The 27,970-nt window shown below is 41.2% G+C and overlaps 1 protein-coding gene across 2 annotated transcripts in view; it reads right to left on the bottom strand.

The window, feature by feature from the left end:
• LOC147032177 (uncharacterized) overlaps window positions 1-27,970 on the bottom strand; it is a 151,951-nt gene that overhangs the window by 41,951 nt on the left and 82,030 nt on the right. For both annotated transcript variants that reach the window (XM_085869543.1, XM_085869542.1), the window contains exons 10-13: window positions 23,297-23,407; window positions 22,247-22,293; window positions 21,876-22,049; window positions 16,097-16,241 (exon numbers count right to left, since the gene is read on the bottom strand). In XM_085869543.1, coding sequence (XP_085725669.1) covers window positions 16,097-16,241; window positions 21,876-22,049; window positions 22,247-22,293; window positions 23,297-23,407 — 477 coding nt within the window. The remainder of the gene's footprint in view (window positions 1-16,096; window positions 16,242-21,875; window positions 22,050-22,246; window positions 22,294-23,296; window positions 23,408-27,970) is intronic.

Below are 27,970 nucleotides of genomic sequence, written 5' to 3'. Positions count from 1 at the left end.
CTGGAGGGAAGAGTGGGATTGAAGTGTGGGAGTTTGTTCCAAAGGCCAGAAAAGAGAGGGATGAAAGAATTAAGGTGAGCAGTGATTCTTGATTTTGGTATTTTACCAGAAGGGGGTTGCTGCCAGACCTTGAGCGCCCAGCAGAAATGTGGGGGGTCATATTGCAGACAGAGCGGGGTGTGGGAGGGGGGGTGAGGCCGGAGAGGAGACTATATAAAACAGAAAGACCACCAACCTGCCTGTGGTGAGTGAGAGATCCAAAGGCTCAGCCACATCACGGGAGATACCAATGATCCAAAATGCCTTGGTTTCCATAGCGTGAAGCTGAGAAAGGTGAGAGGCGGGAGCACCAGCCCAGAGGGGAGAGCGGTATTCCGTCAGGCTGTGGATGAAAGCTTTGTATGTGGTCAGGAGAAGTTATGTAATGGAATTATGAGTTGTGAAGTGATGGATGGGTTCAGATGAAAGTAGATGGATGAGTTGGATAGGTGTCAAGAACAAGGCCATTAGATTTGGTGAAGGTATGGATGTAAATCCAGGATACAAAATGTAAGCCTGGAAGAGGTATGTGCTCTACAAAGTACAGTTCTATGTTTTTTTTGTATGACATGTCGAGTCTCGTGGAGGAGCGAGAACAGAACAAATCAGGACATAATAGTATAAAGAGAAGGGGTAGGTAGGGTGGAGTGTTTGGGGGGTGGGGTGGGGGACAAAATAGAGGGAGACTTGGAGAAATGAGGGATGCGAGGAAGAATGAGAACTCTGGGAAGACAGACAGAACGATTGATTTATTTAAGTGGCATTATCACGAAAGTATTCAGACATAAACTGCAAAACAAGCAACCCACTTCAGGTCAGGTGAGGTATGGGAGCATGCACCGGAGCAGCACGTTGCTCCCATACCTCACCTGAAGTGGGTAGCTTGTTTTGCAGTTAATGTCCGAGTACTTTCGTGATAATGCTACTTTAATAAATCCATCTTGTTCTCCATCCATCTTCCCCTAGCAATCATACCCACGTCATGACTATTTATATATTTATACTTAAATATGAAATCCATTTAAAGTCTTTGGACATCTCATGAAGGTCAATTAATTAAAGAAAGCAGTCCAAAAGCATTGGTAATGAGAGAATGGGGGAAAACATAGAAGAAAAAAAAAAACAGAAGAGCAAAACATGCAGAGCCATGCAATGTTGACAAAATGTTCAGCAACCCCAATTGGGATTTGCAAATAGTGTCAATTAATCTTTGGTTCCTGACAGTCAGTTTTGAGATGTATGGCTGGGTTATTTTTTAAGTTGCTTTTTCCCCCTTCTCTACATCAAATATCAGAGCTGTGCACCAAACCTTTCATCCATCTTTGAACAAAGAAGCAAACCGGCTGTTATTCTATGAAATGTTAAAAGCGCAAGAGAAAGCAAAACTAGTAACTACCGATGCAAGTTATCTTGCTTACAAGCTATTACATCAGGTGATGTTCGAACGATTCATTAGGACAAAATGAGGTCCACACATACTTATAATATAGAAGTTTGTAATGAAAATGAGAAAAGTAAGCAACCACTCTCCTCTTCCACCCCAACCCCTCCCCCCCACCACCCCCACCAACAACAAAAAAACCCAAACAGCACAGTGCACTCCATAATTACTGTCCCAAAGCACAGAAACGTCATGACCGCAACCTCAGCAATTAGAGAGCACCTTAAAAAGCCATGTGCTGCCTGGAATTAAAATCACATCATGAAGGTCACCAGCTAAAGCACCCACAACTGATGCGGTACATTTAACACGAGTTTTAAAGGAAGTTTCACAGGCCTTGGAGTCTTTCGAGTTTGTATGGTAAGCAATCAAAATCCTATTCTTTAATTACCAAGTCGATAATGCGAAAACTATTTCTGGATGCCAAGACACTAACAGGAATTTTGTTGATTATATTACATACTAAAAACAACGTGGCAAGAAATCAAAGCTTTACATTGCTAGAAATGCCTTAAATACATGAAAATGTAACATTCTGCAAAGTGTAGGCTTAATAAGTTTGCTTTTTGGATATAGAATTTACAACTGTATTCAATGGGCTGGCAGAATGACCTACAGGTATGCACACTCACCTCTAAGCTGTCTAGCCTGGGTTTGAATCCCAATGCAGCAAAAAACTGTCATGCCAGTGTTTCACAGGTAGGGCAATTCATCAATGTGTGTCCCGTCCCTTGGATGGCTGTTAAACTGGGTGTCTCATTTGCCAGCATTTGTTGGTAGACATTAAAGATCCAATGGTGTCCTTCACAAAGAGTAGGCAAGCTATTGCCAGCATCATGAACAAGTTGCAAATTCCTGCCTCAACTAGCAGAGGGCATTGCATCAGCGGCACCACAGCCACACCCTCAGGCAATGATGCTACCCTGCAGCCTTGTGCTTCATACGAACAAAGAAGAAGAACTGTATTCAACACATCTTATATATTAAATGATTTGAAGATTTTATCATTGGTGTCAAGTTGGTGGTTAACCCATCATGGAGTACAAAGTACTCGAGAGAGATACAGGGGAAAAAATGGCTCGAGAGAGATACAGGGGATTGAGTGAAGTCATAAACATTTAAAAGCCATACCTTTTAATCTCGAGCGTTTTCTGAACTACCAGGACTTAAAAAGATGCCAGAATACATCGCTGAAGTACCACGTTGGGGATCGCTAAAACACCAATTTGTACTTCTTCTTACCCTTTCAAAACAATGTTAAACTGTAGCCCAACGCAACCTCAACAATGGCTGAAGCCATGATGGTGATTCCAATGCTAGGAAGTTAACTAATCTCTGGGCTAGTGCACACAACCCACAAAAAAACAAACAAAAAAAAACACAAGACATGAATTGTTTTATTAGGAAAATAATACTTCATCAATGATCTCTCTGACTCCAGAAAATCCTCTTTATCTCTTTGCTGATGACTCCACCCTCTATCATACCAGCTGTCATCCCTCAGACTGGCAAGCAGCAGCTTCTTCACTCTCTGCAGATCTGGGTAAAATCACAAACTCGGTCAACATTTGGAACATGTCTTTCAATCCTGACAAATTTCACACTCACGATGTCTCTCCGAAAGGACTGTTTGGAACCCCCCCAATTCACTGCCTCATGAAGGTCAATTAATGAATCATGAAGGTAATCCTCTGGAAGAAGTCCTTTCTTTCAAGCTTCTGGGTCTCACCATCTACCATGACCTTTCCTGGGAAAGCCATATTTCCAACCTGGCCTCCAAAGCCAGTCGCCGACTGGGAATCCTCCATCATGCAAAGTTATTCCTCAGCCCACATGAGCTCCTGACCACATACAAAGCTTTTGTCCGCAGCCTTATGAGTACTGCTCTCCCCTTTGGGCTGATGCTTCTGCATTGTATGTTAGTTCTTATACAAGCTTTGACAAGGCATACAAAAAAAGGAAAAAAAAATCAAATGTAAATGGGGACTCAACCAAACTAGGCCAGGATCATGGGAGGGGGAAGATGGACAGTACCATTCCAAAAGTTATACATATCCAAACCATCCCCCAAATCAACTGAAACAAGTATTAAATAATTTAATACCATGGATGGATTTAATACATACCAAAATAACAAAATGTATAAAAAAAAACATTAAAAAGCAGGTTGCGGGTCACCAAACATGTTCTGAAAATTTATCAATATGACTAATGTGCATTAAATAGTTTGATGCAAACTATTATTGTTGCCCAACTATTGGGAAAATTAATGAAATTTATCTCCGAAGTTATTTCTCGAGGCTGTTTAAAAAGACAGCCACGTGCCATATATGGATGTTGATGTCACGTTCTCCAAAACAAAGCGGACGCTCACTCGCTCATTGAAGAAGTGTCCAGTGCAGCGACCGTTCTTTCGCTTTTTTTTGAACTTGCAACTGTCTAAATTATCCTTTTTTATTTTGAATTATTGTAGAACAAAGTTATTTGGATATTTGTACATCATTCCTCGTATGTGTGTCATGTTTTGCGAGAATGGCTGGAAAACGGGTAATCGCTCCCACCGATTCCCAAAGGAATCAAACATTCGCCGGCAGTGGATAAGATTTGTACAAACAAAACGGGCAAATTTTCCCCCAAACAAAACGGGTAAAGAGGACCCTTTAGATAGACATGCCACTTGTGGTGACAATTTCACAGCCGAGGATTACGAAGGCATAAACACATCTGATCGCCACTCTGTGAATACGAGTTGTTGGTTAACAAGTTCTCCAGATACTGCACTGTCACAGAATCAATTGTGGAGTACAAGTGAGAAAAACCTTGAAATGTATTCTTAAAGAGTAAATGGAAAAACACATAAATAAACTTTCTGAAAAACACAAGCATGAAAAAATTCTCAACAAATCAACTTATTGTTGATTCAATTATTTTCAACAGCATCAGCAAATTGGGCTATTTCATTTCAATTGTAAAAAATTGATCAACTTTCCACTTTTTTTTCTAAATTTGGTAGAATATTTCCCAATGAGGCTAAACATGTTTTGGTATTTATATGCCACAACAGTCTCTTGAAAGTTGGGGTTTGTTCTAACTGTTCACTTTCGCTGGGGTCAAGCTCAGCTGTCAGAAAGACTTCAATGCCAAGGCTATGGTGTATAATATATTGGGTCCACTGTTGATTCATTCTATTTCTGACTCTTGAGTGACTAGAGGGTTAAAATTATTATATCAAATCACAGACGAATTAAACTTTACATTATTTTATGCATCGAACAAGAAAATGAAAATCTACAAACCAATCTGTCTGGTGGAGTCTGTCAGTGTGAACTGCCGGGCAGTCAGTCCTGCCACTTGTACACGAAATAGGCCGTTTTCTGGCACTTGCAACTAGCTCAAATGTATATGGCTCAGGGCCAGAACCTCCATAGTATAAAGTCCCATCATCCTCCGACTCGTCCTTGGCAATATTAAAATGAAAACACTCAATTTCAATTTCATCGCCACTGAAATCACTCTCCGATTCGCATCTCGCCATTGATCACACGTTGTTTCCGAATGTTCACGAAGTTTTCTGGAGAACGTGGCGTCGTAGCACCTTCGGTAAATTCCAGTGTGTTTTTCGATCACTGACAAAAGTTTTGACTTAAAAGTTAATTTTAGCATATTTTGAGTTTCAAATGCAAGAAAATAATTGCCCAACGATGATTAATGTGATTACAGCCTTCGAATCAGGTGGTCATCAGCGACCCAAAACCTGCTCTTTAAGCATTGTACGACTTAAAAAAATTGCAGAAACAAAATGTTTTTTTTTTAAGAAAATGTAAAAACAGACAGATGAAATTTCAATAAAACAACCAAACATGGTAGGAAGGACCCCACATTACGATGCTACAATACAACACCACAATCCTCTCTGGTTTTGCATCACAATATCTTTTAAGGTTGTTTAATCACAATCCCACAACAAAAGTAAAATATCAAAAAATGTCGTGATGCTAAACCAGAAGAAGATTGTGGTGTTGTATTGTGGCATCATAATGTGGCGTCATTCCAACCATGTTTGGTTGTTTTTTTGAGATTTCATCCCGATGTTTTTACATTTTCTTAATGTTTTTTTTTTCTTGTTAAATACGGAAATAACTCCAAGAGGACTGCTTAAATGATTCCTGAGAATAACGGTTTTGCTCTGGTGTCCAAGCTGTTTGAGTTCTCCATTTATCAGATGCTCAGTCAGGACATTTGACAAGACAAATTAACACAGGATTTGGAACCTGCGTTCCCTACATCATTTGCTCAAATGCAAAAATGAACAGCCAGCCAGCAGTGCAAGCAAATATTGATTTGAAATGGGGACAGATGCCTCAAAATTGCAAAGCATTATGACTCATCTGAAGACGATGTTAAAAAAAAAATATATATATATATATATAAATAAATTCACAAACCATCCAAAAACAAACATTAAGGGGCATTGAAAAATACAACCAGTCACTTAATGTTTTTGTCCTGCATGTGATATTGCATTGCTAGAGCCTGGTGTTGGCGCAGTGGTTAGGGCAGCGGCTTGGGATCCAAAAGGTCCTGAGTTCAAGCCCCGTTGGGCCACTGAATTAATACACCAGGGGGTTGACTCAGCCTGTCATCCTTCCGAGGTCGGCGAAATGAGTACCAGTATACTGGGCCAGTGTATACCCCGGTTAAAATAGGTGTACCATATCCCTGTGTTGTAAGAGGTAACCAGGGTTGCGTCAGGAAGGGCATCCGGTGTAAAAAATGTGCCAAATCACTATGCGGATCATACGGATGATCCGCTGTGGCGTCCCCCAACGGGAGCAGCCAAAAGATGAAGAAGAAGAAGAAGAAGAAGAAGAAGAAGTGATATTGCATTGCTAAAAGTTTTAGACATTGCCCATCATCAAAAGGTCAATTAAGTGTTATTTAATTTATTAAACATGACCTTAAATGGACATTTCACCATCTTAAACCGAACTAATAATGAAAACTCAACTTGGGAGGCATTAACAACAAAAAAAAAAAAAAAAAAAAAAAAAAAAAAAAAATAATAATAATAATAATAATAATAATAATAATAATAATAATAATAAAAAAAAAGAAACAAAAAAGGTTGTCAAATTTTGTGAAGAATATTAATTTGCTTTTTAGCTCACCTGGAACGTAGTTCCGTGTCAGAGTGTAGTCCGTCCGTCAGCGTGTATTTTTCTATTTTGTCCCTCAATCATGCTGTTTGTCAGACTACACGTTGGGATAGCGTCCGTCAGTCTGTGCACAATTACTTTCAACTTCTTCACTGAAACTACACAAGATTTTGATGAAACGTTACCACAATGGTCATCACCATGGATGTGCCAAAGTTCATTCATGGCATTTAACAACAACAAAAAATATAACAGTGCGATGTCGCCACGCTGTAAGAAAAAGAAAAAAAAAAATCAGGCCCGAAAGGGGGTCGATGGGTGTTGCCCCCTAAAATAGGCACTGTCTTCTCAGAAACCACACACATTTTCGATGAAACTTGACCACAACCTTTATCACCCGTGATCTACCAAGGTTTGTTCATTCCATAGGTATGTACTTTCTTCTCCATTATGCATTTTGTGGGTCATCCATGCCTACCATTGGTTCCTGGTTATCTTCTCCAGTTGTTCCTAGGTGAGCACCCAGGGGTATTGACCCATGTTTATTATTCTTATTATGCAGCAAACAAACGTAACAAATTATTGAAGTAGTTGGTCGAAATTTACATAAATTGCAGATAAGCTCAGATCTGACTGAGTGGCATAATCGTGAGAGCATCGGACATGATTCTGGGAAGTTGGCAGTTGCAACGCTGGCCATCACAACAAAGACTAAAAATAGGCGCAATGCGCCTTGGCTCACCTGGTAGAAAAGGAAAACGCTGGTAGGCGTAGATGACCCACAAAAAATGTAAATTAGCCGATGGCTTGACCAAATTTGTGAAAGCACCTTGCTGAGATGATTCCTACAAAGTTACATATAAATTGGCAATTATGCAGACAGATTTATCCAAACATTGGGCACAGAATACAGGCATATTCTGGGCCATGTCTGTGTCAAATGACTATTTGCTGTACTACGTCGTACCGACAGTGCAATGCTATCTATCATGCTGCCTCCACCTGATCCTATCACAAGCTGAACACTCTGCTATTGCTCATCAGTGTGAAACTTTAGCAGGCTGCAGCCACCAAGACAGATATAAGAAAGACCTTGCTTCGATGACAATCATTCGTTATGAAGAGGCGACACAAAACATAGTGGACTGCATCGAACAGATGGTGGACCCTTTTTCCTCACCTAATGATGAGCTAACCAGCAATACTTCTGGGATAATCACCTCACCACTTGTCAGGGATGATCTCATGAATGCCATAAGTGTGGGTCAACAGGATTTAGAGTTTTATAAATGACTGGCTATACAGCACCAAGCTTGGCTTCAATGAGCCAAACGGCTGAAGTTCAAAACAATCGTTGACCAAACCATGGTTAAGATGTCGAGATGCAGGAAGCATGTGTTACTCAAAGCTGAATGACATCTTTTCAGTCGGATGTTGATCAATGTGCAGCAGAAGTCTGTTTATTTAAAGTGTGTGTTGACATTTTCCTTGGACCCAGTATCCTTCCCTCTTGCAGCTGCTGATGGATCACTGACGAAGACTGAGAAGAGCACTCCTCCACCACATTGAAGGAATATATCCATCTGCAGTCGAAAAAGTGGTACAGTATGGTATCATCATTCTGGATGGAATGGCCGTCATTCATTCCCAATTAACCATTCTGCCTGCAACATTCAGTGTTCTCGCAGACATTCTAAAGAAAGGATCGTCTTGCAGATCAACCAGGTTGTCAACGTATTCACTTCGTTTTTGATAGATGCCCAGAACTGTCCAACAAGTTTGAGCATCAAAAAGGCAAAGGTACCGATAGAGCCAGACAAAAAGTGTTCAGTGGCACACAGTTCCTCAACAATGGCAAAATTTCCTCAACGACAGACAAAAACAAGGAAAACTTGATCGAATTTATTTTCAAACACTGGAGCACCAATGCCAGGACACTGGGCGAACGATGCTTATTCGTAAGCCATGGTGAGAAATGTCACAAACTGATGAAAGATTGCATATTTCGAGTAAGAGATGTGTGAGACCAACTGTGAGACACCAGACTCTTTCTTCATCCAACATATATCACAGAATTCACCAAAAACCAATATCCAAGTGAAGAGTATGGACACAGATGGGAGCAACGACTCGGACATGTGGACAAATTGGATATCAGTGTACATTTTCACACCAGCAAAAAGAAAAATAATTGATCCAGACGTGAATAAAATGCACCTCTCTCAGTGAATATTAGGTTAGACATGGGAGCATGCACCAGAGCAGCGTGTCGCTGCATCCACTTTCCATTAGTACTCCAGGGTCTGCCATTTAGCAATCACCAAGGCAGATACTTGGCCCATTGCCATCTCCTGAGATGCTGGTTCACCTGCTGCAACCATGAGGCATGTGGTTGGCCTGTTGGCCTTCTCCACTCATGAGGCTCCCTTGCTGAGAGAATCTGGTGAGCAGGATAAGCACAAGAAAAATGAACGACATGCCCAGACCGCTGCAGCTGATGCTCATGGACTATACAGGTAACAAATCTCATTTGAGTCTCTCAACAACTGTTCATTGGACACAAAGTCCAAACAGCAATAGCTCAGGATTCTCCGAAGAGGCCTGGTACCGAAGGAGTTAAGTCTCAATCTCAGATCCCTGGTCAGACTCCAAGTCTCACATCCGTAGAGCAAGACTGGAAGCACCAAGGACCTGAACTCTGACTTTAGCCCTCCTGCACAGGTACCGACAGTGCCACACCCCATGATCCAATGAATACATGACTCCCCAGGTGTAACCCAGATGTCTATTGACCTCTGACTCACAGCCAGCGGAGACATGAATATCACTGCCAAGGTTCATGAATCTCTCCGTGACCTCAACATCCTTGCCACAAACCAGTACAGACAGGATAGCAGCATCCAATATGTCGTTGAAAGCCTGGATCTTGGTTTTGCCCCAGAAAACCCATTGTCCCAGTGTCCCAGACTCCCCATTCAGTGCCTCGAGGGCCCCCAAAAGGATATCCAGTGTCCGTAAAGAAGACTGCACCATCTGCGAAATCATGGTCAGAGATCTTGACATTCCCAAGCGATGAACCAGAGCTTAATCACTCTGACTTCCTCCCCAGAATCTAGTTCATACAAGGGCTGAAAAGTGTGGGAGCCAGTACACACCCCTGACAAACCTCAGTAACAATAGCAAATAAGTGATGGTATCACCACATCTCACAGCACTCTCAGTACCAGAGTGTCATTCAGATATCAGAGTGATCAGTTTTGGTGGCCCCCCAACAAAGACCGAGAATCTGCCAGAGGGAATCCCGATTCACTGAATCGAATGCTTTACATAAATCAACATGGGCTGCAAGCAGCCCTGTCAAAACTTTCATCTGCATGCGGTGAGGAAGGATACGGTCAATCTATGACCTCTTTGGTATAAAGCCTGACTGCACTGGGCGATGGTGCTCAATCAGATGGTGGTGAACCCCACAAAAATTATCCGATCAAAGACCTTGCCCAGAACAGAGCATCACCACCACTTCGTATTTACAGTACTGGCAATCACCCTTCCCTTTCCAGAGGGACAACAAGGCCCCTCTTTCAGTCAGTTGGGATGATGCCTGTGTTCCAAAATGAGCACAGAACTGCATACAAAGACACGAATACAGCATTTCCACCAGCCTTGAGAAGTTCAGCATGGATGCCACAGATCCCAGGAGCTTCACCCCACTTCACCCGGTTCACCGCACCGTGTTTCCACAAAGAAAGGTGGATCACAGTTGACTGGAGGGTCAGTAACAGGGAAAGTAACACCCCTAATATCCAACTCAACATCTGGTGGCAAGTCTGGTACAGCCACTCAAAGTAACTGGCCCAGCGGGCCATCAATTTGGACTCCTCCTTTAACAGCCCACTAGGCTCTGCTCTTACTGCAGTACACCAAGGTATGGGCTTGGAGGAACACAATGTATGAATCCCACTGTAATGACGAGAATCACTTGCCAACAGGTGATGTACTCCCTCAGATTCCTCGCACATAGGCCTCCTTATCCACCCTCAGCGCATGCACAGTTTTATGTCTCAACTCCCTGAACAGCTCAGCTCTGTCATCAAGGCTGGCCCTGACACTCTGGTCAATGCTATCCAGTGTCCCATGAGAGACGGAATTCTTCTTTGCCCGATGGTGAGTTCCAAGACATCCACAGGCAATATCAAGGATGGTCATCTTGAAAGCACTCCACAACTCTTCAGGATTCCCCAAAGCATCAAGACCCCCCAAAACACCACTCAGCCTGTTTGCAAACTCCTCAGCTGCCATCTCATCCTTGAGCTTGCTAACATCTAGCCTTTGTTATTGTACCATTCTCCCAGATTCAAGCTGAAACTTAAGAATTGTTACAACAAGCTTTTGGTCGGTATTGAAAAACTCAGCACTTCACTCGACCCTGCAGTGACCATCAACGAACACATGGTCAATCTCCTGTATCACCAGTGTTGCAATACCAAGTCCAGTGATGAGCCTGTGGGCACTGAAACCATGAACGAGCCACCCTGTCTTCAACTTCTTTCAAAGTCAAGGAACTTGGTGATATTCTGGATCGCAGTTCCAGACCAATGGGGACCTACACACCTCATAACTATCCCTATCAGTGCCACTCAATGTATTGAAATCACCCAAGACTAGAAGGGTATCTCACCTGGCACATTGATCAACCACCGACTCGAGTGTGGCATAGAATGCATCCTTCACGGAGTGTAGACAGAGACCAGGGAAACGACACCCAAGGAGTGATGAATCCCTAATCTCATTATATGCTCATTGACCAGTGTTACCTACACTATCATGGGAGTCAGCTTCTTGGACACAGCTACAACTCCTTGGGCATGGTAACCATCAGTGACCAGTCCAATAGTAGGTGAACCATGCACCATGATCTCACCATTTTCCAGTCTACAAATGACAGAGTGCTGCAATACCGATGTTAAAACTCTGGAGCGCAGATGATACCAGACAAGTGATCATTCTGTCCATGAAAGGAGATTCCAGGCACCCACACGAAGGGTCTACTGCAGGTTAACCCAAGGAGACCACCATCTGGTCGACGAAACCTCAGTACCACTCCACAACACACCACCACAATCTGACCAAGGAAGTTTATCCCATGCTTTTCCTCCTATCATGAAAGATTTGGGGCTTGGAAGGTTTTTCCCCAATTCTGTCATCCGATGAGCTGCCCTGCAAAGAGCAGCAGCACAGGAGGTACTCAAACAGAGTGGATTTTCAGTTTTCTTTGCGTTTATGGGTTTTGCGGAATGAAGTGTTTTACAATGGCCAGAGTGCAAATCCTGCCACCAACCTCTTATAAAACAGTAACCGAATTGCAGGATGACATCCGCAGACAATGGGCATGAGATATGGATGGCCATTTCCTCACATGGAGATTCTCTACCCTTTGACAGCTTTTGTTTTTAATCCTGCTGGGTGTCCATATCCAAACACCCTCCTCACCAGGTTTCCTGGTGAGGGAGACAGTTTAGTTGCAGACAATACGACCAGGAAACAGGATAATACAGGTTTACATGGCACCTGCAGTAAGTCACAGATATAACCGAGCCTGATCTGACAATATACATTAACGCTCTGCATAAAAAGGTGCAAAAGCAGCTTCCTGCAACTACAGACCAATCAGCCTGCTCCCAATCATCAGTGAGGTTCTGGAATCCATCATCGCTTCCAACATCAAATCCCTCATCTTCTCCAATGGCTTGATTTCCGATCAGCAATTTGGATTCAAAGCAGGCCACTCTACCCTGGGTATGCTGCTTCTGCTCTCCCAACAAAGGATGGAGGTCCTCAATGCCCGACATGAAATCAGAGCCATTGCATGAGACAAAATGCATGCTTTCAATACGGTCTGGGATCCCGCCCGCTCACCAAACTCTCTTCCTATGGTATCCAAGGAAATCTCCACTCATGTCTCGCAGACTTCCTCTCCTGTCACAGCCAACATGTGGCCCTATACAGAGTTCTCTCATCCCCTCTTCCTGTCCAGGCTGGTGTTCCTCAAGGCAGTGTTCTGGGCCCAGTGCTTTTTCTTGTTTTCATCAATGATCCCTCCGACACTCTGGAAAATCCACTATCTCTTTGCCGATTACTCCACCCTCTGCCATACCATCTCTCATTCCTCAGATTGGCAAGCAGTAGCCTATTCACTCTGCAGATCTGGATAAAATCACAATCTGGTCCAACAATTTGAACACGTCTTTATTCTGACAAATCTCACACCACTCTTTCTCTCAAAAAGGACCATCTGGAAAACCCTCCCATACCCCCAATCTTCCTTCTCAACAATGCTCTTGAAGAAGTCCTTTCATTCAAGCTTCTGGGTCTCACTATCTGCCATGATCTTTCCTGGGAAAGCCAATTTCTAAGCCGGCCTCCAAAGCCAGTCCTCCGTCATACAAAGTCCTTCCTTGGTGCACCTGTGCTCTTGACCACATACAAAGCTTTCATCCACAGCCTGATGGAGTCCTGCTCTCCCCTCTGTGGTGGTGCTCCCACCTCACACCTTTCTCGACTTCATGCTGTGGAAACCAAGGCATTTAGGATCATTGGTATCTCCCGCGATGAAGCAGTGTCATTACGTCTCTCACCCTCTCACCACAGGAAGGTCGGTGGTCTCTCTGTCTTCTATAGTATCCTCTCCGGCTTTGGCCCCCTGCTCTGTTGGTGATCTGATCCCCCCCCCCCTTGTTCTGCTATACGATCTGTGTGTTAGCTCTTCTATGAGCCTCAATATTGCATACAAAAGATAAATAAAAATAAAAATAAAAAAGAGAGAAGAGAGAAAAAGAGAATAAAATAAAAAAACCTCAAAAAATAACAAAAAAAAAAACCTTCCCACGTTACTTACCTTTAACATGGTTCTTAAAGAACAGGAACAGGAACAACACGGGAACGTTTTAATCGTTCAGACATTCCCTTTTGTGTTCGTCATTTCGACCATCATTTGTGCCTAATGCAATTAATATATGCAATGCTAATGTGAAAAGGATGTGATGCACCCTCTGAATTAAATTGCCAGTGGATGAAAAATTTCCATGTTCCACGTGACAATAAAAAAAAGAGGGAAACTGAGCTGTTTGGGTTAGGGGAGGGGGATGTGAGGAATAGAAGAGGAAAGGGGGGGGAGGGAAGACAGTGCTTGGGTCAGAGGTATGCTCCATCGTTATCAATTTTTTTTCTGGCATCAATATACCGGTGGGCTCATACCAGGATATTGGTATTTGAATACATATTATAAAGTTTTGTTTTTGTTTGCACAGGTTCCAAAAATACGTAATGGTCCAATGGTGCATTATGTATTCATATATGACGTACACATCATTGACACACAGTAATTTTTCAAAGTATTCCGACACAGGGATTAATTACCCCCCCCCCACCCCATCATGAGACGTCATTTTACTTTCACACTTGTACTTAAAATGATTGTTTTAAAGCGATATCAGTATTGGTAATTGGCATAGAAAGGTATCCATCGCTATCGCGAATCGCTGTACCAGTATTGCTTCATACCAGGATGAATATCGTGCAGGTACGACTATCATAGATTGCAGTGCCAGTAATCGGGACAGGCTTTCTAAAGCACATCCGATTAATATAAAATAACCAATTGCCAATTGCTTTAAAAAGAGCCATGAGGGCAAAGAAAAACGCGATTGCTTGCACGGGTGCTCTGATGCCTTCGGGTTAAAAGTTAAAACATACTGCACTTACTTCCTGTTACGAGTTGATGTCATACGTTTCATGTTCCTATTCCATGCTTAGCCAAAACGCCGAGTGCAAAAAAGGTTTTTAAATAATGCCCAATATGGATTGCAAACACCCTTCTTCGATTTGTTGGTGACATAATTTTTATTTTTAACGGTATAACAATTCATATTCAGTGCATACCAGTGTACCGATAGTAAAAATTATACCAGTATATCGTTATATCGCCAGACCCTAGTATGGGGGGGGGCAGTTGATGTAATAACGTAATGCCATACGAAGTCATTAATAATGAACCCCCCCCCCCCAAAAAAAAAACCCACACCAGAACTCAGACAAAGACCATTATAATGAAATGGATTTTATGGTCCCTGGTCAAGTCATTTAAGAGAAAATGATCAGAAAGATAAAACAAAGAACAAGGCTATTATTTGTTCGATGGTCAAAGACCCAATAATACTGGTGAGCCTAAAAAGGGGCTGACATGCTTAGACCATGGAAAACCTCCATAGGTTGGCATCCATGGGAATGATTAAATGCCTCCTTGATTGCCCCACTGAGTGTGGAAAGAAAAGCGATGTCACAAAGATGATGTCACTGGTACCCAGAGTGCTCTGGAAAAAGACGTTACTTCCCACAATCTCAGCAGCTGAGTTTGTGTAAAAGTAAAGCCTGGTGTTCTCATGTATCTGTCTGGATGTATCCATTTGTCAAAGTTCCTCTACAAGCCTTAGAGCTTAAATTAAATAAATAACCGAACATTTGTATTCGAGACATGAGCATTAGTTTTTTGTTCACAATTTCTCTTTTCTATTATTATTATTTTAATAGAATATGCATTTAAAGCAGAAATTCTATCATGTCTTAAATTCACTAATATCCAGATAGACAGATAGATAGAGAGGGAGCGAGAGAGGGAGCGAGAGAGGGAGCGAGAGAGGGAGCGAGAGAGGGAGCGAGAGAGGGAGCGAGAGAGGGAGCGAGAGAGGGAGCGAGAGAGGGAGCGAGAGAGGGAGCGAGAGAGGGAGCGAGAGAGGGAGCGAGAGAGGGAGCGAGAGAGGGAGCGAGAGAGGGAGCGAGAGAGGGAGCGAGAGACAGAGAGAGACAGAGAGAGACAGAGAGAGACAGAGAGACAGAGACAGAGAGACAGAGAGACAGAGAGACAGAGAGACAGAGAGAGACAGAGAGACAGAGAGAGACAGAGAGACAGAGACAGAAAGAGACAGGAGACACAGACACAGTTGTTAAAAAAGTAAAACCTAACTGCATACCATGCAGCATCGGATTCGAGCAATTATTCTCTGAACAGTTACCGTGGTGCAACTGTTGGTGGTCTTCTGTCATTACATGCTGCGAGTGATGCCTGCGGTTTCCAGCTCAAGTTACAGCTATCAAACCGCCTGGACCATCACAGGATAAGTTACAGACAGGAATTTCATCATTTCAATGATATATTGCCTTCCTTTAAGTACATAAACGAACTTCAAACTATTTATTTTCTCCCTCTCAATCACGACATTTATGGCACTTTACAGTTGGTCAATCTCAAAGCATAGAGAATGGACAGGTGGCAGAGGAGCTGAATTGCAAACTTGGTGCAAAACACAAATCAGTCAACCATGAATTGGTAATATCCATGACTCTCACATGATGCATTAACTCAGAACAACAAAATAGACAGCATTTTACCATTAAGTACACTTACCGAGACAGTTTCCTTGCAAGCAGAGAGAATTCCCACAGTCTTTACCAAGAAAGCCAGGAACACAAATGCAGCTAAAGTCTATGCCATTAGAAGTGCAAGTTCCTCCATGGAGACAAGGATTTAGTTGACAAGGATCATCCACCAACTGCAGAAACAAAGGAATCTTGTTGCTTATCCTTTCACCACAATTTCAATATGATTGATCAAAATATGAATTGAGATAGATAAATAAATGGAACAAGATTAAAAAAAACAAAAAACAAACACACACACAAAAACAATAACAAATGAATAAGACTATAATGAAGAACCCTGCATGAAAGGAGGAACGAGAAACAAATCATACCAAAATTAAAGCAAAAGATAAAGTGCATCATTAATCATCAAAATCTAAAATTTAATAGGTGGATGTACCAGACTTGCCAAAGCTACACACATGCCTGCAGCAAATGATTGGTAATCTGCTCAATTATATGGCTTGAAAGTACGAGTTGACATGTCAGTCTCCAAAATTAAAAAAAAAACGATTCTAATTAAAACCAGCATCTGAAAGCAAAATACAGTATATTACTGACATTGGGGAAAATTTTATTTTTGCCAACCCTCTTGACCTCTTCTGTTGATTAAATATTAAATTTTCTAAAGCTCATGGAAGAGCTATTAAAGAAAAATATAATAATTTAGCCACTCCATATTGGAGAAAATGTTAGTTGTTGGTTCATCAACTCAAATCTTTATGATTTGAAATGAAGTAGGCTAAAAGGTGTTTTTGAAAATACTTCCACGCCAAATTTTATCATTGTTGACGTTGACCCTCCATGCTTCTCCCTTAAATTTGAGAGATCTTGGCATTTGAGTAGGAGAATAAGATTTTTGAAAAGCTGAGGTGTATTTTCATAGGGAATGATAAAAACACCTTTGATATAACATACTTTGGGGAGGGGAGGGGGGAAGGTTGGCCTTTGACCAGACCTCACACCTTCACACATAGTGTTCTCAAGGTTTCTAGCCATAAAGAAGGGTGCTTCCTACTTCAGTAAGACTGCAAACAAGCTCCATCAGGCCTGGTTTCAGAGCATTTGATAGAGTGCAATTTCATTAACATATTGCATTTAATTCACAGTTGATGAAGAAGAAAGTTTATTCTCAATATTGAGACCATGGTTTCTTTTCCAACTACATCAAGTCTCATCAAAGCAAATGCCAAAACCATTTCTAATTGGAGAACCACAATAAAAACTAAAGCTCTCCAGATCACAAAGTATGTAACCACCTCAATAAAATATGCAAAATTTGTTGAGACCCACGATAAAAAAAAAAAAAATCACACTATCCAGACCCAAAATAGCCAATTAGGGGAAACGTTTCATGACGCAAAAAGTTGAAATAGCAATCTGAACAGACTTGCACCTCCGAACAAAAAGCATAACCATCCACGACGAGATCGAAGCAGGTATGTTGCTTTCACATTGCAAGCTAGTCGGTCATCTTGTTTTTTTTATTCCGACTTCACCAGTCGAGCTCCCTCTGCTCTGTTTATCCCCTTGCTCGCTGTGCTCAATTGTTGCCCCGACACCGATCAATTTAAACTTGCTCTTCCATGAGCCTAGTTCTTGTCGGGGGTGGGGAAGGAAAAATTTTAAAACAATAAAAATAAAAGTGGTATGATGCAAGTCTGAACTCTTGAGGAAGATGAGCGAAACAAATTTCTTTAAAATTGATGCCAGATACCTTTGTAAAGAAGCAGTGGCACAAAGAAAAAAATATATATTCAAAAGAAAGAATAAAATCATAACGAGAAAGCATCTCACGATGCAAAGCCCATCTACTTCCACTTTGAACTCAAATTGAACTTGATGAAAACAGCTGGGGGGGGGGTGGGGAATTATATGTCTGGAAGTAAGTATATATATATATATATATATTTGTATATATATATATATATATATATATATATATATATATATATATATATATATATATATATACAGTATACATATACATACATACACATATATATCGAAACATAAAAAGGGGGTGGTGTGGACTATTGTCCAACGGGGATCAGCGAAGTGCTCGTCAAACTCATGTTTTGATTTTCCAGCTGGTCACATCAAGTGCCTTCTGGTTGAATGGTTTGCATTAGCAGGAACAATTGTCTGGATGGCAGACAGATGGTTGTTCTGTGTAGATTATGCGGTTTTACCATGTGAGAAACAATCCACGGCGATGCTCACCATTAGTCAGGATGTGTGTGTGTGTGTGTGTGTGTGTGTGTGTGTGTGTGTGTGTGTGTGTGTGTGTGTGTGTGTGTGTGTGTGTGTGTGTGTGTGTGTATATGTATATGTATATGTATATATATATATATATATATATATATATATATATATATATATATATATATATATATATATATATAAAAAAACATATATGTTGATAATTTAATGACAAAAGCTCAAATGGTAAAAAAAAGAAAAAGGAATGGCACAGATAGACTATTGCAAAACCCCATTGCCCACTGGGGGGGGGGGACTACCTAACTATGAAGGGGCAGTATTATACCGATATGTAGAAAGTTCAGGCTTCACATCAGAGCAGTGAAGGTAATTTTCTTCACTTAGGAATGAAGAAAAGGATCACCATATTGACAGTGTTGCTCAGAAGTTGCTTCATCAATACAGCAGGAATTTTGTCCCTCCAACTATATTGAGCAAACAGCCAAAGCAAGCAAAGGAAATTTTCTTTAGCCCCATTCTGAATGTGTTAAACAAAAATACAATGAACAATGTTGTGCCGTGATGCGATTAAAAAATCACACAAAAAAAAAAAAATAAAAAAAAACAGCTGAGAGATGCTTGGTGTCATTATGCAACTCGAAATCAATGACAACACGTTTTATTAAACACCCCCCTTAATTAAACTTTTAAATTTACATTATATATATATATATTTAATAACACCATAAATTCCAAGCACCCTTTATAGAAAGATGCAAATGTTTCATAATTCACGTGTTTTGTATGTAAATAATCTTTAAATAAATTGTATGATTTTATTATTAAAACTTTTTTTTTATCACCAAGATCAGTACAATACTTAATGTTGTAAAATAATGAAATGTAAATCGCAAAAATACAAAATGAATAGTCAGTGCAGTTTTGTAGGTGTCTGAAAGGGTCTTGGAGAAAAACACAAAAGTTCTGGGCTGATAGACAGACAGACAGAAATGCAATACCCTCTCCTTCGGCGATTGGGGGGGGGGGGAAGAAGGACACCAGGTACGGTTTACAATTTATTGAAGAATGCATTTTAAAGTCCCGTAACCATACCATACCACAAAACAATAAAAAAAAATACTACAAAAAAACCAACAACATCATGGACCATTTCAATTTTTTATTAAACAAACACAGCATAAGTAACTTTGCAAAATGATGAAGATGATGCTGATCATGACGAGGATCAAGATGTCCCATTCAGGTCCGTGGGGTGGCCTGGAGCTTTGTCAACAAACAGGTATATCCTGAACAAAGAGGTTTTTTCTCCCCAGGAACCTCTCGACCTGAGGAACGAAACAGGCATGGATCCAGTGCATAAAAAGTTCAGATGTCACCCACACCTTCCTGTTCACCCTCCAGTACACCAGCAGCACCTGCTTGTTTTTGTCATTCAGCACACGTGGGTTCAGGAAATGGTAGAGCATCATGACCTTTTCCATGAAGTCCTCTTCGGCGTTTGCACAGAGGAGAAGAGAAACCCGGTCCTTTGCGGCCTTGAAGCTAGCTGCTTTGCTCTTGCACCAAGATTAAATTTCTGGTCGGCATCTTTATCCAAAACAAGCCGGTCTCATCAGCATTAAAGACCTGCTCTGCCAGGTACTCCTTCTCGATGAGGCTCGTGAGTTCTGCAGGGAATACCTTGACCGTGTCGTGGTCCAGAGGTACGCTCCCTTACGAGCTTGACATGTGCATTGTGGGTAACTGTGGGAGGGGTGAGTATTCTGCACATTGTGGGGGATTTTTTTTACTGTTGGGGGGGGGGGGTGTTGCTGTATTCAGCAGATAATAATAGATGTGGTGAGTGATTGTGTAATTCGTCTGTACATAGCTATCTGCTAATTACAATAATATATATGCTGAACGTTTCCATTCCTTAACTCACAGGACATGACATCTTTCTTATCTACAGGCAGATTATGCTGAGCGCTTTAAAAATGTAACAGCTCAGATGGTGCTGTTTGTAACAAGATGGTGATTTACACCAAGATGTGTTGAATGTTTCCATTGTGTGATGTCCATATGTGGTGACTTCGTAGTTACTGGATACATCAATAGATGCTGTTAGTGTTTTCATTCTGAAAGCAACTCACAGGGGATGGCATCATGGGGAATGTGTGACACTGGTGAGGCATCCCACGAAACTATGTTTATGCCACAAAGCTACAATACAATACCGCATATTTAAAGTGCACACAGTGTGACGTCCCGTGAAAATATGCTTAGACGGAGCTACAATAACCATACAGGAAGCAAGTTATGTTCACGGCTCATGGAAGATGTTTTTTTTTGCATATGTACAGTATTGTACTGTACATACATTCAGCTGCTTTGTGCGTGGCTCGTGTAAGATACGTTTTAGAACTGTGATATGCTTGCGGCTCATGGGGAAAAAAAAATGAATAATTTTTTTTTTTTTTTTTTTTTAACCACGAATGTGTGGGCAAATTTCCCACGAATGCAGGAGCATGTCGCAAATTATCAACCATGAATACACGGAACCCACAAATGTTGGAACTGCAAATGTTGGGGGGTCCGGGTGTACTGCAAAACAGTAAACTTGTCTTCCTATTCATGTTCAAAATATAGCATTCATATTAAACAAGTTGTTCCTCAATCGTAAACTAATGATCATAAAATGACAAGACAGACGAACCAATTGCTTAATCCCACTTTTCACTTCGTGGGCATGGGATAATTAACCTTGCGGTACTCCACTTCCGCATGAAGTTGGTATGGCCCATATGATGAGTTTGGGGAATGGTAAAACGTTTGGTGGGAAACATACAAGTAAATAACAGACTCATGAAATATATATATATATATATATATATATATATAATTTTTTATCATATACCATTTTCAGGAATATACAGTAGATGCATAGACTTCTGACAAAAATTGACAATTTATCATACTGAAGGTGTGAGGCCAAGTCAAACATCAGCCCTAAGGGTATGCGATTCCAAAAGTCAAAGGTATTTTTTTTAATTGAATGCAAAAGTGTAACTTCTCAGAAGTCTAAGCTTTCCAAAAAAGAAGAAAAGAAAAAAAAAAAGTAGACAGACATCAATGATGTGACCATTTCTGAAAGGCAAAATCTTGAGAACTATGACCAATGATGCTCAAATTTGGTAAGGAAGTGTCTTTCAAGAGACAATTTCGACACAAGTTTGCAAGAAATTTGGAAATGGTGAGGAAATTCCCAAGTTGAAATAGTATGGAAAGACAACTTCAGACATGGGGTGGTTTATCAAGATATTACCAATAAACTTTTTTTTTTTACCAATTAGGAGCATGCAAGACAATTACTCTTTGCATATTCCCATCAAAGCAAGAAAAAAAAACCTTAGTTCAAAACATTACACAATTCCAAAATGATGATGTTAAAGAAATGAGAAATCCATTCCGATTGGCATGCGAAGGCAATTGTGCACCTTTGCTTTTACCCACGTCACCCTGAACTTCTGCTGGTGGGCAGACTAGCACATACAGAAACTCACTTCGCAAAGTTCGCCTGAAGTCCCTGGGAGACAGAGGCATTGGAAGCCAGAAGACGACGACTGGCATTTTCCTCCATGTTGACATGGAGTGCTTGCACACGCACTCACCGACACCTCACAGTGTATCCCCGTAAAGCCAGGGTTGCATTTACAGATGTAACCAAACTCCAATTGCTATCAACAAAAAGAAAGACAATGTGATTGATGAAATTTGAAATTTTATAATTATCCAAGCAAATATTCCCTTACATTCACATTGTTTTGCATGCATTAGAAAGATGTGAACTGGCAAGTGAAAGGAGGTTACATGACACATGGAAACCAAAATAACCAAAGATATCTGCACAGGATGAAGAGCAGGTGGTATTTACCTTGCAGGTCCCTTTGTTTAAACACTGTCCCTGACAAGGATCGGCATCTGAGCAGAGACAAGCAAAAGGACGACGCTTACATGACTCAGAACCGCTCAAAAGATATGCACTAATTACGCGTCAGAAAAAGAATAGTTCAGAGAAACCTCTTCCCATCAACAAAAATCAAACATGAGCTACACATAGCACGTTTTACCTTGGTAAAATGAAATTAAATAATGCCACATGGACCCAGACAATGCCGATTCTTCTACAAAGTACACTAATCGAAAATTAACTGCTTCCTTCCCAAAATATTTGCATGGCTTCCAAATTGTAGGTTTTTCAAAACTAAAAAAACCACATCTTAAGTTCATCCTTGGTGACTTTTTGCATACAAAGAGGAATGAGATTGAACCATCTCTGGAAGGCAGTTCAACAAATGGGGGATGAGGGGGAGGGTAGGGGGGAGGGGGAAAAAAAAAAGATGAGTTTCACAAATTACCACCACAGTTTCAAAACCTTGACCAGAATATTTATTTTTAACACAAAGGTCAAAGCATGTGGAAGAGCTGTGTGCCAGCAGATCAAACGTCAAGAACTAGGTGGTGTAACAAGTCAGGCATGTGGATAAACAGTGAGTAGCTACATCTGCAGGTAAGCAAAGAATAGGGTTAGGAAGAATAGAAGAGCTTATTGATTGGGAGAGTAGAGACTGATGACATTGTGACAGGCTGTTGTCCCGAAGGACAAGCAGTGAATGGAATGACATAATTGACAATACAATCCAATAAATGAGATGAAGGATGACAAAGCAGTGGAGGTGAATAGAATGCTTAGTTGGGAAGAAAAGTTACTGGGTGAAGAGCTTTACAAATGCCTTATTTAACCAAAAGAAGAAGAAAAAGAAAAACTGGTAAACGAGTTCAATTTGGCACCAAAATTTTCAATGCAAGCAAAGTGAACACTATACATACCAGAACACCCTAAACTTGGACTCCTTTTTTCAAAAGTTTAGATTACACAGTATGTCAGGGGTTTATGGATCTCGCTAAACAATGGCCAACTCACAGTCACAGTTTTTTCCTGTCCAGCCAGGTAGACACCTGCAAAAGTAATCGCCAATCATGTTCTTGCAGAATTGGGAGTGCTTGCAGGGATTTTCATCACACTCATTGACATCTGCAGCACGCACACACAAATACCGTAGTATAATCTCCTTTGGTTACTTATCGTTCAGCGCTGCAATAATCGGCAGATGCACCAGTTGATACAAATACAAGGTCAATCCGACCAACCATAGATTTACAGTCAACAGCTCAGATAAAATAGAAGCAAAACCATCGCTGGAACAAGAGCGCATCAATGTTCGAATGACAAAGGCACTTGTCACAATTATTTCACAGAGCGCAATCACCTTTAGTCTCAATCAATCTCTTCCACAAGCTTTGACTTAGGGAACAATCAAATTATAATGCTCTTGAAAATGGCAAACCTTGCTACGTGATAAATTTAATACTTCACCCTGCGAACAGCATTACTCGCAATGTGGCTGTTCAAAGCGGCTGTTCTGTGGGCAATTGGTGCGGTGCATGGTGTCAAAAATCATCTTTGGTTGCCACCTATTAATAATTCCTTCAAGAGCACATCATGGCAGAGACTAAGGAAAGAGAGAAAGGAGTTGAGGTGAGATCACTGTGCCCGACACGGCGAGCCAGCTGATCATTGCTCCTCGGAACGTGGCCATGACTTGGCATCGATTTTCATGACATAGCAGTAAAACGGTTTCACATTGCTGTACTCTTGCATACTTCTTACACACACGTGTTATATTACATTTTAATTATTCCTTTACTACATAGATTATGAACTTGAATTTATGTAAAGAGAATCAAGGTATCGACTTCCACCACCAAAGGTGGACAGAGGTTATATTTTTTCACCCATATCTGGTTGTTCTTGTTTGTTTCTCTGTGAGCAGGATATCAAAAAAGTTGTGAATGGATTCTGACAAAATGTGGTGGACAGGTTGGGTGTGTGACAAGTATGAAATTTAGATTTTCCTGACGATCCAGATGCGAGGATTTTAAAAAGTAATTATTCACCATTGAGAGATCAGCCCAAAATAAAAATAAAAAGACAAAACTAGGTGGATGAGTTGGTTAGCCGACGAGAATAGATTTTGGTTCAGGTCCGAATGCAGATCAGGCCCATCAGTAGGATACAAAACAAACTGTTCAGCCTGGTGGAGGTATGCACTCCACAAAAGTACCTTTCGAGTTACCTCCACCACCAAAGGTGGAAGGAGATTACATTTTCACTCCTGCCCTTTGTCTGTCTTTGTTCACTTGTGTGCAGGATCTCAAAAAGTTGTGAATAGATTCAGATGGAATTTGGTGGGCAGGTTCAGTGTGTGACAAAGATGAAATTATTAGATTTTGGTGAGGATCCAGATACTCGAATTTTTTAAGCGAGTCTTCATGATTGAGAGATCGGGCAGAAGTGATATATAGCATTGGGCTGTGGTGGATAGGTCGGCTGTGCGAGGAGGTCGAATCTATTTGATTTCAGTGAAAATCCATATCCAGATATGAGAATTTTTTTATTTTAAAAAAAAAAATAAATAAAAAAAAAACTCTTCATCATTGACATTGGGCAAAATGCAATATATAGCATGAAATTTCAAAAATTTATCGGGCCTGATATGTTCTACTGGATTGGGAATTGCGTGGCGGAGGTATACACTCCATGGCATGATATTTGCAGAGGTATGCGCCCTTATAGTTTATCAAATGTTTTACACACAACAAGATTTTCACATTATTATTTTTTAAAATATTGTCATTACAGAGCGACAAATGGAGCCATCTAGCAAATGGCAATTTTCACGAGACTTTCACAATCATTGAATCTCTCGTGATGAAGCAAAGTCTATGGGCCTGTCATCTCACCATCGCCGACAGGTTGGTGGTCTCCGACTTCTTCCACGTCATTTCTAGTCTTGCACTCTTCGTGCTCTGTCCCCCACATCATTTCTAGTCTTGCACTCTTAGTGCTCTGTCCTCCACTCAACCCCCCCCCCCCACAAGTATCTGCCAGACACACGCAGTCCACCAGCATCACCCTCTGAGTGAAACTGCCCAATTCCAGAACCACTGCTCACCTCCATTCATTTATTCCTCTTTTCCCACCTGTGGAACCACCTTCCACACACTCTTCAATCTCATTCTTCCCTCTAGGTGTTCAGCACAGCTGTTCACCACAATCTCAGGTCGTCCCCCCTCCAAAGGCATGATCTTTTCTACACCTATTAAACCATCCCCCACCCTTCCAAAAATGTTGATCATGTATCCATCTTGTCCACCCCTTGCATTCTCTATCGGCTCTCATCGTTACCTACATCCCTTCTTTGTCCGTCTCAGTCTACCTTCTACCTCCATCCTGCTATTTGGAGTTTCCTCTTTGTCCTGCTGTTACCTTTGTTATGTTGTGTCCTCGATCTTCTACGAGCCTAGACCATGTATAAAAAAATAAAAAATAAAAATTAAATAACAACCTATAACACAACTTGCTTTAAATGACTTGGACTCTGCCAAAGGATGGTGCATCGAACATGTTGATGAAAACACACCTACAGTAAATATGCTTTCAGAGCCATTAATTCATGTATGCAAGAGAGAGGGCATTGCACCCCCCTCCCCCAACTACAATAAATTACTGCAAACACCTCCTTATAACAAACAGCACATCGGCACTTCCAGTGTTTCTCCAAAATCACACCACATTGCCAGAGCGTGCTATACAATTACTGCGCTGAACCTTAAAACACCCCAAACCACATAAATTACAGGATTCAAAACATTGCCAACCTTTTCTAGTGCTGTAGTTGGGGGAGGCACATTAGGTTCAACAAACCATTGCATACATTATAAGTAGCCATTTTGTTATTGTATACTAATTAGCCATCAAGAATGATTAGTTGTCCAATAAATGTATAAAGTTGGGGTAAACAATTTCTCAAAAGCTGCATATGGTTTGCCATCACACAAATTCTACCCCACAACACCCCTCTCATTTTGCTTCCTCCAAATCCAAAGTATAGTGTAGCGTCTACGGCTCAACTAACATTGGACTCGTTGCAGCGGGAGGTTAAAGTCCCGCAATGTCACGAACACCTCAACTCCTGAGGAGACGTTCCGACTTGATGGCAGAAAACGAGCGCACATGTCGTGAGACACACGAGAAGCTGAGCTCGGGTAAAACCAACGGGTTTATTTCCCAAACAACAAACAATAAAAAGAACCAGAGATGATGTAATCTCGAGGAGACGAGGGCAGGTTGGGAGGAAGTGGATGCAATTAATAAATAATTATAAACAATGAGAATAAAAAGGAATCTACAGAAACAAAAGCAACTCACTCTGGACTCCGTCACAGACAGGGGAAAAGGAACAAAAACCCGGGGGACTCAGTTCTGGTGGCAGCAGGGATGAGCAGGTGAAGAGGGATGATGATGATGGGCAGGACGATGTGGAGACGAAGACAGGCAGGTCGGCAAACAGGCTCCGGGCAATGAAAACAGGCAGGCAGGATGACCTCCTTAAAACTCCCAAAATTTGTTCTCCTCAGACCAATTAACTGCCCTATCAGGCTCGTCCTTCTCCCTGGGAGGCAACAACCGCTCTTCCCCTCACTCTCGAGATGATCCAAACTCTGTTTCCTTTTTTCTCTCTTGTTGAGTCTCAGCACCCACCCCTCCCCCCATTTGAGGTTTAACACAAAATTTCCAAATCATAATCCCAAACTAACTATTGCCATGCATCAACCCCTGGAAGGTGCACATTCAAACATGACAATTCTGAAGCTAACATTTCCCTCCTTATACATTGAGATGGCCAACGACTCATAGATAGACCATGCAACTATATGGGACTATCTAACCCCCCCCCCCCCGCCACCTTCCACAAACATAATAGCTTAATTATATTTTCTGCTCTGTATCACCGTTTGTTTTCGTCTAATTTTCCATGTTGAACCATACCGTGTTGTGTTGTTGAATTAGTGTCCCTGTGATCGTCTGACTGACTTCCCCAGTGGCCTCAGCTCGTCAGCATGCAAATTCTGTCTCTGCACCAATACTGCATGCCTCGCTCCACTTGCTTTCTCCAAAATATTGTCCTTTCAGTTTCTTCAACTTTATTCCAATTCCCCCTCCTTGCTTCAAAAAATAATAATAAAACAATTTAACCCATTAACCCTCCCCAAGCCCACCACTTTCCAAGTTTCCAGTTTTTATTTTCTGAGAGTTTGTGGCTATATCCATCTTGTCCAACCAGTGTGTCCCCATTGTTCCCCACATCTCGTTTGTCCAAGTCTCCATTTTGTTCCTCAACCATGCCGATAGTGCATTTCCCCTTCTCTATCGACTGTTCCTTTTGTTATGTTACGTACTGATCTGTTCTAAGTTTTAGCTCCTCTACGAGCCTAGATTTTGTAAACCAAAAAAAAAAATCAATAAAAAAAGCATCACTTCTACAGTAAGCTCCATTTTTGTATCAAACCAAGCTATCTGCCATATTTGTGCTATTCCACACTACCCTCCACCTTCCTCATGCACCAATTTCAAGTATCAAATATTTAAAGGAAAATACAATTAAAAATATAATTGCAACGACACTCGTTTCCAATGGATTGCAATCTATACACGACAACCTGAAGAAACTTCTAAAACTGGAAATCCCGACAG

The sequence above is a fragment of the Eptatretus burgeri genome, chromosome 2 (assembly GCF_056783735.1).
Source record: "Eptatretus burgeri isolate ZD-2024b chromosome 2, Ebu_testis_v1, whole genome shotgun sequence".
In the NCBI taxonomy this organism is placed as follows: Eukaryota; Metazoa; Chordata; class Myxini; order Myxiniformes; family Myxinidae; genus Eptatretus; species Eptatretus burgeri.
Note: the sequence above shows the minus strand (reverse complement) of the source record. Positions and strands in the feature narration are given on the sequence as shown.